Source organism: Rhinoderma darwinii, chromosome 4, assembly GCF_050947455.1.
Source record: "Rhinoderma darwinii isolate aRhiDar2 chromosome 4, aRhiDar2.hap1, whole genome shotgun sequence".
Lineage (NCBI taxonomy): Eukaryota > Metazoa > Chordata > Amphibia > Anura > Rhinodermatidae > Rhinoderma > Rhinoderma darwinii.
Window position 1 is genome coordinate 191,621,363 of NC_134690.1, and position 14,981 is coordinate 191,636,343.

The 14,981-nt window shown below is 39.7% G+C and overlaps 1 protein-coding gene across 1 annotated transcript in view; it reads left to right on the forward strand.

Annotated features, from left to right (window-relative positions):
• The first annotated feature begins 770 nt into the window (after positions 1–770).
• COL19A1 (collagen type XIX alpha 1 chain) overlaps positions 771–14,981 on the forward strand; it is a 153,816-nt gene continuing 139,605 nt past the window's right edge. The window contains exons 1-3 of the mRNA XM_075863686.1: positions 771–824; positions 921–974; positions 3,292–3,336. Coding sequence (XP_075719801.1) covers positions 771–824; positions 921–974; positions 3,292–3,336 — 153 coding nt within the window. The remainder of the gene's footprint in view (positions 825–920; positions 975–3,291; positions 3,337–14,981) is intronic.

The following is a 14,981-nucleotide window of genomic DNA, read 5'->3' on the forward strand; positions in this document are numbered from 1 at the left end:
TTTATTTTTTTTTTTAATGTTCTACCAAGGATATTATGTGAAAGTGAAAAAAGCATTCACTGGAATGAAGCAGTGGATGGCCATTAGCGCCTCTCTGCAGAGAATAAGCTCCTGATCGTCAGGGGTCCCTAAAGGTCAGACCCCCACCAATTATAATGTTATGGCATATCCTAGTAATTTGCCATAACATTATCAAATGAGAATAACGCTTTTGACAATAAACCTGTTTATGGTACTACATTTACCCAATATTTTATTTCAATTATTTAGCTTATTATAACTGCATGTATTTCATATAATTTGAGCTAATATGTGGGTATATGTGTTTTTTTCTTAATATCATAGTATGAACAGTGCATTGACACCTTATGACATCTACAACTCGTATTAAGTCTTACTCAAACAATACTGATGTATCTCTATGCAAATTATGTTCATTAACAGTCTTTAGCTGTTCTATATGTTGAAAGTGAAGTCTGGGACCCTTTTGCTTACTTTCACTATCATATAGTCAATGTACAAATATATGATTTATTTACATATAATAAGCAATGATCCAAACTTTCTACTTGATCTACAAATGCAAAATTCTCTGCAGATATTTATGCAAAATAAATCGATAATAATATGCAGATTTCAATTGAAGCAGCAAAATTAATGTGTCACTGTATCAACATACACCAGGTAGGGTCTTTACATTTGATCTGTCAAGGTGAAAAAGCACAGACTAGCATCATTGTATCCTCTCAGTTTGCGTGCTTATCAGTAGGATGCAGCTGTTTTATCAGACAGAAGAGAAGATGATGCTTGGAAGACTTAATTGGGTTAGGCTGACCTCGAAAGTACAATTTTTCAAAGCAAATGTGTTGCCGAAAGCTCTTTATTGTTGTTTACAAACCAAACATTTTTACTTTTTACAGGGACATTTCGGACGAACTGGACATTCAGGACCTCCGGGGATCAAAGGAGAAAAGGTATAGATTAGAAGTCATGTCTTAATTTAAGAAATACAAAATTATGTTGAAATACAGCAACAAGTAGGCACATGCAAAAAAGATTTTATAAGAGTTTTGTAACAAAAAGAGTTTGGTTACATTGTTTGGATTATCTGTTAATATTTGTAGAGTTTTTTGACAATGTGCAATAAATCAAGAATTTGGTGTTTTTATGCAATATGGATATTTAAATATACATTTTTAATTGACATGTCCCTCTAAGAAATAGATTTATTTTTAAGTATTAAGTATTTCTTTATCTGTTTGAGCTCCAAAGTAAGAAACTGTTAATTAATGCAACTAAGCAAGTATATCCGATAAGACAATAATTTAACCTTTTTTAAAACCTTGATGCCCAGACCAGTGTTCCATTTTGGAATGCTACATCTAAAGTTAATTTTTATTCAGGTTTTTTTTTGTTTCCTCAAATTTTTAGATTTTTGTATTTTTGCGGCCCCCTGATGCTCATGCAAAATATGTTTTCAATGATGCAGCATGTCCAATTCTAGTATATATTGGGAAAAAAAAATAAAAAAAAATATTCTTTATCTCGGATGGCGCAGTGTAACATTAATTACATTTACTGAGATTTATTTGGATAGTCTTTTGATTATTGCTAGTATATTTTGGTTTGAAGAGGTGTACACTTTTATTTTAGGTTAAAGCTGCTTATTTTCTTAAAAATGTGTGTGTCCCCTGCATGGGCCCATGTACAGATCACAGATAACAGTGATATAATGATAACTGTCCATTAGATCACTATTACCAGTAATGGGGAAACAGATGCAAACAAGTCAGATAATCCCCTCTGCCACAAGGTATCCCCATGATATCATTTATGATTTCATAGTTTCCCTGAAAACTGCCACAAATGTAGAAATAGTAGCTTCTGCACCCAAGAACAAAACTCTTAATATGGCACAGGGATTGTACCATTAGGCAATTACTTTATTTAGGATTGGCAAGAAAAGGATTAAGATGTATTTTTGTATAGATTTGAGGACAGTAAGCATTTTGCAATGTAGTGATTTTGATGGAGACCATTATTTCTCAATATCAAAGGGGTTTTTCCATGTCATAAAGAGATGGTACATCTTTTCTTATTAGTGGTGGTTCATGACAGTTGGATCTCAAGCGATTAAACAAGATGATCCATGGAAACAACCCCAGTTCTGCTACCTTTGTGCTTCTATTAAGCCATTCAATAAGAGCCTGTATAAAATCGAAATATACCGCAATACATTAGTATTTAAGTATATCATGCAAGCGATCCAACGACCGGTGGTTCAAGTGCCCTAGGAGGAACTAATAAAAAGAAAGTTAAATATAGTTAAATAAAGTGTATATATATATATATATATATATATATATATATATATATATATATATGTATGTGTATGTATGTGCATATATATATATATCATAAGAATATTAAAATGTAAAATAAAATGTTTTGCATATTTTTCCCCAAAAGCAATGTCAAAAACTAACATAACTGGTATGACCGCGTCCGTAAAAGTTCAAACTATTGCAATATGGAATTTTTTAAGCCACTTGGTGAACGCAGTAAAAAAACAAAACTAAAATGCCACAAGTGTTGTTTTTTGGTCATCTCATTTTCCAAATAAATGAAATAAAAAGTGATCAAGTGGTATTAATAAAACCTACAGCTAGCCCTGCAAAAGCACAAGCCCTGACATTGCTCAAACAATGGAAAAAGGAAAAATTTACGTTATGGCTCTCAGAATATGGTGACATAAAACAAATTAAATATTTAACAATTCGTTTTTTTTCTTGTAAAAGTAGTAAAACATAAAAAAAACTATGCATTTAGTATCGCCATGATCATATTGACTGACAGAATAAAATTAACTAATTTTTACCGCACAGTGAATGCTGTTAAAAACAACACCCAAAAATCAATGGAGGAATTAATTTTTTTTCAGATTCCACCCCACAAAGAATTTTTTTTCCAGTTTCCCAGGACATTTTATGGTACAATAAATGGTGACGTTAAAAACTAAATCTCGTCCCGCAAAAAACAAGTCCTCATAGGGCTATATCGACGGAAAGGTGGAAGGTAGGGAGGAAAAAACGAAAATGGAAAAACAAAAAATGGTTGCAGAGGGAAAGGGGTTAAGGGGCCGCAGAGCTAGCTTAGCACTTCATCCCCTTCAAAGTTTTTCCCTGCATAGAGGTGTTCCTAGGCACCAGCTGTGCGGGGAACTGCAGTACAGCTAATAAAACAGAACTGTCTACACAAGTAAAATAAATGCTCTCTCTCATCCTCTTACAGGGTACTGAAGGTCCTTCAGGCAGACCTGGACCCCCTGGACCACCTGTAAGTATGATTTTTTTTTCAATTCTATGTGTTAGGCAGTGCATATGCTTTGGTGATTTCCTGTCTAGCTTGTTAACATTTTAGCCTCCTTGTAAAAAGTTGTTGAGAAGGAAACACAACCGGATTCTCTGCTGCCTGGCTAGTCAAGAATGTAAGTTGATTTTCATAAAAAAAATAACATATGTTGGAAGATGATGTGCAGTTTTGAGATTCCTCCAACCAAACCCAACATCACTCATGGTGAATGAAAGGAAGTGTAACCTGAAATCTACATGATACTTTAGAAAGTTCAGCTGGGTATATGCAGGAGCACAAGAACACTAGGGTACAAGAATGCTGGTACAAAGGACGACAAGAACACAGGTAGGCACAGAAATGCTGAAGCAGGACCATAGTAATGCTGTTATGTAGGACAACCGGACACAAGAATGCTAGAACAGTGGAACACAGGAGCACCAAAAAATAGGAGCCCGCAAATACGCCAAGCAAGGGCACAGCAGTCATGAAACAAGGTGGCAAACAGATCATCCACCAACTTGCAAAAGCACAGCACCATTTCAAATAGCCTTAGATGAGCATGGAAGAATGCGCATGTGGCTGATTCGGACACAGATTACTGATTGTTAATGGCCAGGAGGTTGAATTATTGCTAGGTAGTGGGCACCAGGACAGATCTACTATTCCTGATACATAGGGAGCTGTTATGTGTCTTACTTTCTGTCATAATTAGCAAAAAGTGTCGTAACAAAATGAAGAGTTTACATAAAACAAGGCACAAATAAAAAATCAAGTTTGGCATGTTCTCAAAATCTCTCTTTATTGAAGGGGTTATCCAACCAAACTTTTTTTTAAAAAAAACAGCCAGTAAAATAAATCAGCAATCTAATGTTATAAAATATTAAACTGCATGTTAAAACCTAATTTTGCAGCTTTTTTACATCTAACTTGCCCCTCTTCTTTCTCTGGTCCGTTTGTGTTCTGTTTGCGGGCACACCACATGACCCTCCTGCCTTTCAGAAGCCAGAACTTCAGTCTGTTCCTCAGGTCTTCAGTCTCTCCCACCACCAAGCTGCATAAAAAATAGTCCCTCCTCACAATCCCTTTCAGCCCTCAGTGCTCCTTCTAATCAGTGGCGGATTAAGTAGACCATAGGCTGTTCCACAAACTTTAGCACCCCTTCCCCACCACCGCTCTGCTGTGTCTATAGTGAATACCACCTTTTTGTGCGAGCATTGACAAATGGGTATTATGATCCTCTTGCTAAACCCAACTGCATTTGAGCTTTAGGTCACAAACTGATGGGCAGACATTCTTCTTCAAGGATATTCGAATAGAGAGCAGAATTTATAGTTCCATTAATTATGACAAGTGGCTTAGGTCCTGCCAAAGCAAAGCAGCCGAAGACCATCACACTACCATCACCAAGTTTGACTGTTGGTACGATGATCTTATAGTGGAATATGGCGTTAGCTTTATGCCAGAAGTACTGATACCCATAGCTTCCCAAAAGTTCCACCTTTGACTCATCAGTCCACAGAATATTACCCAAATAGTCTTTGGTCTCATCTAGATGTTTTTTTGGCAAATGCGAGACAAGCCTTTGTATTCTTTTTGGTCAGCAGTGGTTTGCGCCTTGCAACTCTCCCACGGATGCTATTTTTGCCCAGGGTATTTTTTTGTTGTGGAATTTTGTAAATTTACCTTGACTGAATTTTTTTTGGTAGGCAGAACACTCCTGTGAATGTTTATCATTGTTCCAAGTTTTTTCCATTTGTGGATAATAGCCGCTGACTTTGGTTTGCTGCAGTCCCAGAGCCTTAACAATGGCTTTGTAACCCATCATAAACTGGTAGAGTTCAATTACTTTGTTTCGCCTCTGTATTTGAATCTCTTTAGAACATGGTATCATGTGCTGCTCTTTTTGATAGGCTAGCCTGGTTCACATTGCCTGACACATTCTATTGAAGTTATGTTTGGATTCAACAGGTCTAAAAGTAATCATGCCTGGATGTGGCTAGTGAAATTAAATTTGTTAACTGGTTGATTTAGTAGCTAAGGGGGCAAATACTTTTTCACATAGGGCTGAAAAGCATTTTTCCTTCAATAAATGAAATTATCATTTTAAAACTGTATTTTGTGATCACGTGGGTTATCTTGATCTATAATCTGAAACATTCAAGCGTGACAAATATGCAAAAATAGAAGAAATTGGGAGGTGGAAAACACTTTCCCACAGCACTGTAAATTGTGGGTTAGAAACAATGGACAGAAACGACATGGTATATCAGCATAATGAAGGCTAAAGTGAGACAAACACTATTTAGGTGTTGTTCTCAGGAACCAAATTTGCTGGATGGGCTCTGTGGAATTCAAACCCAGTGTATTTCCGAGGAATTGACTCTATGTTGGATTGAGGAGCAAAGGACCCTAACCAGTTAGAGACAAGGGTTGACCACGCAGCTAGGTTCATATGAGGAAATCCCTCAGACTCACTAAAAGAGGTCAAGTCTGCGGGTATACGTAGAGTTTGTATTAGATCGCTATGCAAACCCAATAAGGCGAATCGAGAGTACTAACGGTACTGTATTCCTTTAGCTTGCAAGCGCTGGAGTAAAAGCTTGAGTGAAGAATGCAGTAGAAGAGTTTGCAGAGTCAGGTCAGGGTAGAAAGAGACTGGCACTCCATTAACCTACAAGAAGGCCATTTTCCTCGCTTTTGCCAAAAGAGTATCACACAGTTGCAGCTGTGCAGGCAACAGTTAATGTCTCTGTGTCTAGCAGCGTCAGCATTTATTGGTTAAGTGATTCTGAACGTATCCTTTATGATCAGTACAGAAGATCTTGATGTACCAAAGACTTGCATGAACAGAGATAGGAAGGTTTTCTCCAAAAGCTGTGAATTGGAAGATTCCGGAATCTCACATATCTTGATTTTGGTTTCTACGAAGCTTGGCCTCAAAAGAGCCCAGGGTCTATCTCAAAGCTAAGATGGAATTTGCTTGAGTCTGCATAGTGTTCCGTTTAATTCCCGCTCATTAGCTTGTTGTGATTGAGCTACCTCAGCATGCAGGACTGTGATTTCTGTCTGCATGTGGGGCAGTTCTGACCTCAATGCTATCCCAAGTCCCTGTGTCATAGACTCGAAATCTGATTTCGTTGGGAGGAGCTTTAGCAGCTTCTGAATAATCTGGTCATCTCCCTCAAACCACAGTATCACAGGAGAGGTTTAAGAGAAAGGGGATGGTAAATTATGGAAACAACAGGTCTATGCACAAACAGGGGATGGACAGAAGGTAGGAGACTCCCACCTTCTCATTTCCGCTGGAGATAGAAGAGGCATGAGTGAAGTTTCGCTTCTCATAGGAGAAGGTGCTGAAGAGAGGTTCAACCCTCCTAAGGGCTGTGCAAGAGGAGTGTGTGCACGGTACTGTCCGTGCTGCCATCAGAACGTTAGAATGTTCATGTTGTGGATCAACAGTTCCCTGTTGTGAGGCAAGGCCTCCCCTATCAAGGGAGACATCCCGGGGCTGGAGTGAGGCAATCTGCAGTAGCGGTACCTCGGGGGGTTAAGACTAAAATGGATCCTTTGTAGCAACGTATGGAGGGATTAGTCTGGCAGAAGCTTGATCCAGCATCTTTGTGTCTGGCGGCACAAGCTTCATGGAGGCCATAGCTGAGGAAGCAAGATCCAATCTCAAGGCCCCAGTAGAGAGCGTAAAGTCATAGGCCTCACCCATCTCTGAGGAGTCAAAGCGTCTCAGGAAAATGTCCAATGAGGTGGGCTGCCTAATAAGAGGACCACTGAGGTTCCCTCTGTTTTTGCCTTTCTTTTCCAAAAGAAAATGACAGGCAATATATGAAGAAACCCGGAAAAGTAGGCTCAACGCACGGAGCACCAAGAAAGTGTTTCTTGCTCTAAATTCACTATTTTCAAAGTTGCTCTCAGGGATGCAGAGGTTGTAGACACATAACGGAATACAAGGGATTAGAATGTCTGCACTGTGGTATCAATATGTGCATTATATACAGTATGTATTATGTAACCGTGTTTATTATGCTTTGACATCACTGTAGTCATTAGCTTTTAGCAGTGACATCACAGTGTTTACATCCCTGTTCTGCGACATTCCTGTGTGCATTATTCCCTTACTGTTACATCACTGTGTATAATAACTCCTTTCTATGACTTCTGTCAACAGGTGTTTTAATCCATGTAACTGTAACATCATTGTGACTATTATTCCTGTGCTGTTCTTCACTTTGATCATTATCCCCTTGATTTAACACATTTGTGCTATCCCTGTGCAGAAACATCACTTTATTATCTCTGGGAACTACTATTGTGTGTATTATTTCTGTGGTGAGATCGTATTTTGTGCATTATCCATGTTCTGTGACTTTTATATTACTTACTATTATAAGGACTGTTCCTGTGTAGGGACATTACTGTGTGTGTTTTCAGAGGCATTTGTACCTGGTGCAGACACTGCCATCGCACCTGGGAACTGGTGCCTAAAGTGGCCAAATGGTTCCTATGCAACATAAGAGTCCTAGTACTATAAATAGCATGTAAAGTTGGTATGGAATTTTACATTATGGCCCAGGTACTTCAAATTATACTTCTGAGTGCTCCAGTTTTTGAATTTGCTGTTGAAAGCACAAGAGAAATTATGAGAATTAAAAGAGAAAGAAAGTCCAGAATGAAGAGACAGGGTTATACTGTATAACAGAAAAATAAAAAGAGGCAACACTCCAGCAGTAAAGTGAAGAGTTTATTCAACCGTGTTCACAGAAGCAACATTTCAGCTTCCTCATGGAGTTTGTTCAAGCAAAGTGAAGTAGTGTTATTACAAATAAATACCCTCCCACTATAATCAGTTCATTAAATACTTAATTATATAATAAATATAAAATTATTATATAAATGTACATTCACAAAATATTATGCGACCAGTGCTTTTAATATCACATAATTGAAGCTTTTATATGGCAACCCAATAAAGGTACTGGTCACTCAGCACCAAATTTATACTACACCAAAAAAGAGAAGCAATGGAGTGCTAGAACAAAAATATATTTAAAATATATAGCTTTATTACATAATACAAAACAGTAAAAAAAATTGAACAATGCAGACATACAAAAAAGGTGGGTGTAGGCTGACCAGTTTGATATATATAAAGATAATGTGTCATCTGATAGGGCACAAAGTATAGGTATATTAATTTGTAGATTTAAAGTGCAAGTGCAATGAGGTATGGTTTGGGACAGTTATCCTTCTTTTGCTGTACTCCTTTGCATTGACATTTAATATGTATTTATTCAAATGCTATATTAATTGTCCTAAACCATACATCATTGCACTTGCACTTTAAATCTATGAATTAATATACCTATATTGTGTGCCCTATCAGATGTAACGTTATATTTATATAAGGCTGTGTTCACATCAGCGTTGGTTTCCGTTGAGGGGTTCTATCGGACCTTTCTGTCAAAGGAACCCCTCAACGGAAACCATAGGTTGGGTTTGCATTAACATTGATTTCAATGGTAAAGCTTCCGTTGCTAATGGTTTCCGCTTGTCACCGTTGTGTAAGGTTTCCGTTTTTTGACTAAATTAATAACGCAGTCGACTGTGCGCTATGGCAGTGGAGATGGCCCTTTCCATCTCAGAGAAGGCAGCTTCTGCCTCAGTAGTCCAGTTTCTTGCATTAATTCCCTTTCTTGAGAGAGTAGTATTAAGTCCCACCAGAAAAGAAAAGTGTGGAATAAATTGTCGATAATAATTATCAAAGTCCAGAAAATGTTTAAAGGCCAGACAGAGATTTTCTGGATCGATCTGAAGACCATGTTTAGGAGTCACATATCAAAGGAAAGGCAGATGGGCCTTCCCAAAAATACATTTCTCCAATTAAGTGCAAAGGTGATTCTTCCGGAGATGCTGCAGAATTGTGCGGACATGTTTCCGATGAGTATGCTAATAAAGAAAAAAATACCAGGATGTTGCCCAGGCTGACGATGAAGCCATAATGAAGATCCGAGAATATATTATTAAGAAACTCCTGGAAGATGGCTGGGGCATGACTCCAAATGGCATAAATAGGTATTTGAATTAAAAAGGTATATCTTTATTACATTATTCAAAAATAATTAAAAATGGGACAATGCAGACATAAAACAAGGGTGGATGTAGCAGGACCAACTTAATTCATGGTAATTTAATGTTAACTGTTATTATGCACATAATACAAGTAAACTAATTCATACATTTAAAGTGCAAGTGCAATGATGTAAGTCAGTTGACATAGCAATTAAATACGTTAACTTGACTCTGGTAACTTGCTGCAGCGTGATATCACACAACAAAAGCCATTGAAAAGTCATTAAAAAAGTCACGATAAGCGATCTAGCCACTGTTTATTTAATGCGTTAAAACTCAAGGCAAAGACGCCTACATCTGTAGGTACATTTAAAGTTCCAGTACAATAGTATGCGTTATTAGCCAGTAAACATGCTGTAACAAGTAAATGAGTAGTCAGTGCATACAATAGTAAGTATACATACCAGACCTATATATATAAAGGTGCACTCTGGCCATACCTTTCTCATTCCCTTTTATGTTTGAGTCACTTTGTGTTACCTAGCCATTACGTAAAGGTCTTGTATGTATAGATACTCTTGTATGCACTGGCTACTCATATACTTGCTAGGTTTACTGGATAATACTGTATACCATTGCACTGGCACTTTAAATGTACCTATTTAATTGCTGTGTCAACTGGCTTAAACAATACATCATTGCACTTGCACTTTAAATGTATGAATTAGTATAATAAATTATATACCTTTTTAATAAACAAACTCTGGTCTAGCACTATATTGCTTCTCTTTTTGGTGTTGAATAAATATGGTACAATTTTACCAGTACTCTTACTGGGTTGCCATATATAGGCTTAAAGAAGCTCTGTCACCAGATTCTCAAATCCCTATCTCCTATTGCATGTGATCGGCGCTGCAATGTAGATAACAGTAACGTTTTTGTTTTGTTTTTAAAACGTTCATTTTTGGCCAAGTTATGAGCTATTTTATATATATATATATATGCAAATGAGCTTTGAAATGGACAATTGGGCGTTTTTTTTTCGTTATGTCCAACTGGGCGTGTATTGTGTTTTTAACTGGGCGTGTTTACGTGTATGATGCTGACCAATTAGTGACCAGTCAGCGTCATACACTCCTCTCCATTCATTTACACAGCAGCGATGTGCAGCCACATACACAGAGATTAACGTTAATCAAGCGTCCTGATAATGAATACACATGAAATCCAGCCTGGACATCATGTGTATTCAGAATCCTGACACTTCTGAATCTTGTCTGTGAGATTCCCGCAAGCCACTCGTAATCTCGCGAGATTACGGAGGTAAACGAGATTTTATTTCCCTTGCTGGAAATCTCAAAGAAAAGAGTCAGAAGTGTCAGGATTCTGAATACACATGACGTCCAGGCTGGATTTCATGTGTATTCATTATCAGGACACTGCAGTAACGTTAATCTCTGTTTATGTGGCTGCACATCGCTGCTGTGTAAATGAATGGAGAGGAGTGTATGACGCTGACTGGTCACTGATTGGTCAGCGTCATACACGTAAACACGCCCAGTTAAAAACACAATACACGCCCAGTTGGACATAACAAAAAAAAAACGCCCAATTGTCCATTTCAAAGCTCATTTGCATAAATATAAAATAGCTCATAACTTGGCCAAAAATGAACGTTTTAAAAAAAAAAAAAAAAAAACATTACTGTTATCTACATTGCAGCACCGATCACATGCAATAGGAGATAGGGATTTGAGAATCTGGTGACAGAGCCTCTTTAAGTCAATGAAAAAGGAGTCAGCACCTGGAAGGGAAACTTGTCTATAAAACTCCTTTCCAGATTCTCCATGCTGTAATGGGACATGGCTTCAGTCTTGGGGAGTGATAAGGGGTAAATCCTGCCATGGGGAGGAGGAGCGCCGGGAAGCAAGTTAATTGCACAGGCATAAGGTCTGTATGGAGGTAGAACATCAGCCTGTTGCTTACTAAAAACATCTGAAAAGTCAGCGTAGGACCCTGGTAGGCCACACAGACTCAGAACCGCAGGTAGAGACTATGGTGGACAAATAGCAGGCACGCAATGAAGGCAGCAGAGATTTTCGCAACAAGTATGCTGCCCAGAGTTCCAATCGATAGCTGGTGCATGTTTCTGAAGTAAAGGAAGAACCAAGAAGAGAGTACTGATGGACCTTTACAATATGTTGCTAGAAATTTGGTCCTAGTGGACTGCATCCACCTGCAGGGTCAAAGGAACAGTGACATGGTGGATGACTTCGGACAGGACTTCACCATTAACTGAGGCTATAGAGAGCGGTTTCTCCGGCTGGGCTGCAGGAATCTGTACCAGGAGACCAAGGATTAATGTATAAAATTAACAGCAGACCCAGAATCCAAGAAAGCTTGAACTGTGAAGCCGATTCCAGAAGTAACCATGATGACAGGTATGGTGACCTTGTGAGAGGAGCACATTTTGCCTAGGGTAGTTGCTCCTACTTGCCCTAGGTGCTGTATTTTTACTTGATAATCTCTTAGGAAATAACTCATGTGTCTACAAAGGATAGCCATATATTGTTATTACACATTTGTTGATTTTTACCAACAGAAAGCTTAAATCTTTCCACCTGCATAGGTTCTTCCTTGGAGGCCGGTGCGTGTAATGCGTTTTGAAAGGTGGGCGTTAGCTGAGGCACTCGTTGGAGACTGTCGGTTTCCAGTTGTCTTTCTTGGAACCTAATATCAATTCGGTTGACCAGTGAGATAAGGTCATCCAATGTTGCAGGCAAATCACGAGAAGCAAGTTCTTTCCATTAATACGAGCAGCAAGTCCTTTCCAGAATGTGGCCACTAGGGCGTCATTGTTCCATTTCAATTCAGTAGCCAAAGTACATAATTGAATGACATATTGACCCACAGTGCAGTTAACTTGACACAACCGGAGGAGGAGGTAGGCTGCAGTCAAGGCACGGCCGTGTTATTTATAGACTCTCCTAGAGGTTACCAAGAATTTCTGCAGATTGGAGATTACCAGGTCATTCTATTTTCAAAGTGGTGATGCCAAGGACAATGATTCCACAGACAGCAAAAACAATATGAATGCCATTTTAGACATGTCAGAAGAGAACTGATGTGCTATAACTTCAAAGTGAATAGTACCTTAATTAAGTAATCCTCTCCCCGACTTTGGATTGAAGTGGAAAAGGCAAATGCAAACCAGGACAGCAGGAACCTGATTGTAAAGGGGGCAACTGCGCTGGGGGCGGTACTGAAGCTGCAGCAGCAAGAGCAGGATGTGTCAAGGCATCCAAGATATTCTGAAGTACCTGTAACTACTGATTGTGGCAGGGACATTGTCTTGATTTGTCAATAGCCAGGTCGTAGTCTTTAGGCAGGGGATTGTCAGTGGAGTGCATGACCTGGGCAAACTGTCAAAATGCCTACTGGGGCAATGTGGAGCCTCTGGGTTTCTAAAGGATTTGGCTTGGGGCTAATCCAAGGAGTGGAGTTTACATGATTGCAAGTTCTTCACCCTTAACCCCTAAGGCGGCATTGAGTTTCCCTCAATAAATACTCAGGTCCCTACACACAGATTAGACTCCATTAGCAACGGCTAACTTGTGGATAACAGAAGACGCCAATATGCAGTATTAAGGCTGAGGCAGAAGACATAGTAAGACAGGCGCAGGTCAGGCCAAAGCTCAATCGGAACCAAGAGACGAGATAGGCAGAGGTCAGGACGGCAGCAGACAATAAACATGGTCAAGTGACAATCCGGATCAAAGCCAAATAAAGCAACACGAATGCACCTTAGCAGAGTACACAGGGCCGCAACCAGGGCACTATGGCTAGTCCTCCCGTCAGGGGCCTAGCTACAAAAAAAAAAAGGGACTCGCACGTTGCTTCCCACCACCACCGCTGCTATCTATATAAAATTATAATTAAACTTAAAGGCAGAACACCAGTATTAATTTAGCGTTCTGGTTGGGAGTCTAAATTCATGTGGCAGTCTAGTTGGGGATGTGAATTAATTTAGGGGTCTGAAATAATTTAGGAGTTCTTTTGGTGGTATGAATTTATTTAGGGGTCTGGTCTTGGGTCTGAATTAATTTAGGAATATGGTCGAGAGTCTGAATTAATTTAGTCGTCTGGTCGAGGGTCTAAATGAATTTAGGGGTCTAGTTGGGGGTCTGAATTAATTTAGGGGTCTTGTCTGGGGTCTGAAATAATTTAGGGGTTCTTTTGGTGGTATGAATTTATTTAGGGGTCTGTTCTTGGGTCTGAATTAATTTAGGGATATGGTCGAGAGTCTGAATTTATTTAGTCGTCTGGTCGGGGTCTAAATGAATTTAGAGGTCTAGTTGGGGGTCTGAATTAATTTAGGGGTCTGGTCTGGGGTCTCAATTTAAGGGTCTAGAAAAGAGAAACAAAAGCAGCACATCCAAAATTAAATTGAATTTATTCACCCAAAGATGTGACGTTTCAGTTTAGCAGGACCTTTCTCAAGCATGTGTTTTGTTCTTTAATTAATTTAAAGGTCTGATCAGGCATCTGAATTAATTTAAGGATCTGCTCGGGGGTCTGAATTAACTTTGACATCTGGTCTGATGTCTACACATGTGACATAGGTGCCACTTGTGAGGAAAGGTGGAGACTTCATACATTCGTGCTACAATGGTGGATGGTCTTAGAGCATGCAGGAGCCAGAAGCAGCAGCCAGCACTGCGTCTTGGTTCTTGGTGAGTGACTGTGCTGTATACAGACAGCAGCTTCAGTGCAATGATTTTTTTTTTGTTGCTCCCCTGCACACCTAAAGTATTGTTTTTGGCCTCCCACGCAGCCCCTGACCACCACTCTCCCTCCTGCCCCATCACAGGGCCCTTCTGTGACCACCTCTCTCCCTCCTGCCCCATCACAGGGCCCTTCTGAGAGTATGTTTCCCCCTGGGCCAACTCCCGCCCCTGCCACATTCCACTATTTTAGCCCTCCCCCCCACATAGCACTGCCACCCAGTCTCTCCCTCATGTTCCCTGACAGAATGCCTGCCAGCCTACTGTCACGGCTGTGACCCTCTACAAACTGCCAGTTTGCCTCTCACTCCTGCCCCCTATCCTGCAACTTTACCGTAATGGCGGGGCCATACGCCTTCACTGGAAATACTGATGGCGGCCCTGAGAGTACTAGAACCAAAAGGACCTAATTGCTCAGGCACAGGAGGATGGGGAAGGGTTCTTATGAAGCCCATGACTACTGGGCATAGGTTTGGGAGAAAGGGCATTGGCGCGTGCTAGCCAGGAGTCAGCACATGCGCTTCTGAGAGGCAGCAGTAGAGGACCCAGCAGGAAAGCAGAAGTAAAGATGTGGACATTGTCCACAGAAGATCCACCCAGTAATGCGGAGAGCAAGATGCTGGGTGCAAACATGCTCCACACTGAAGCAGCAGAGATGAGCAGAATTCTGGCCAGAGGTGAGAACAGCGAAACATGACACTTGATTTGTGCTGTCACCATTAGTAAAAGGCTCATTAAGTAATCATACAGAGGTTTGTGAAA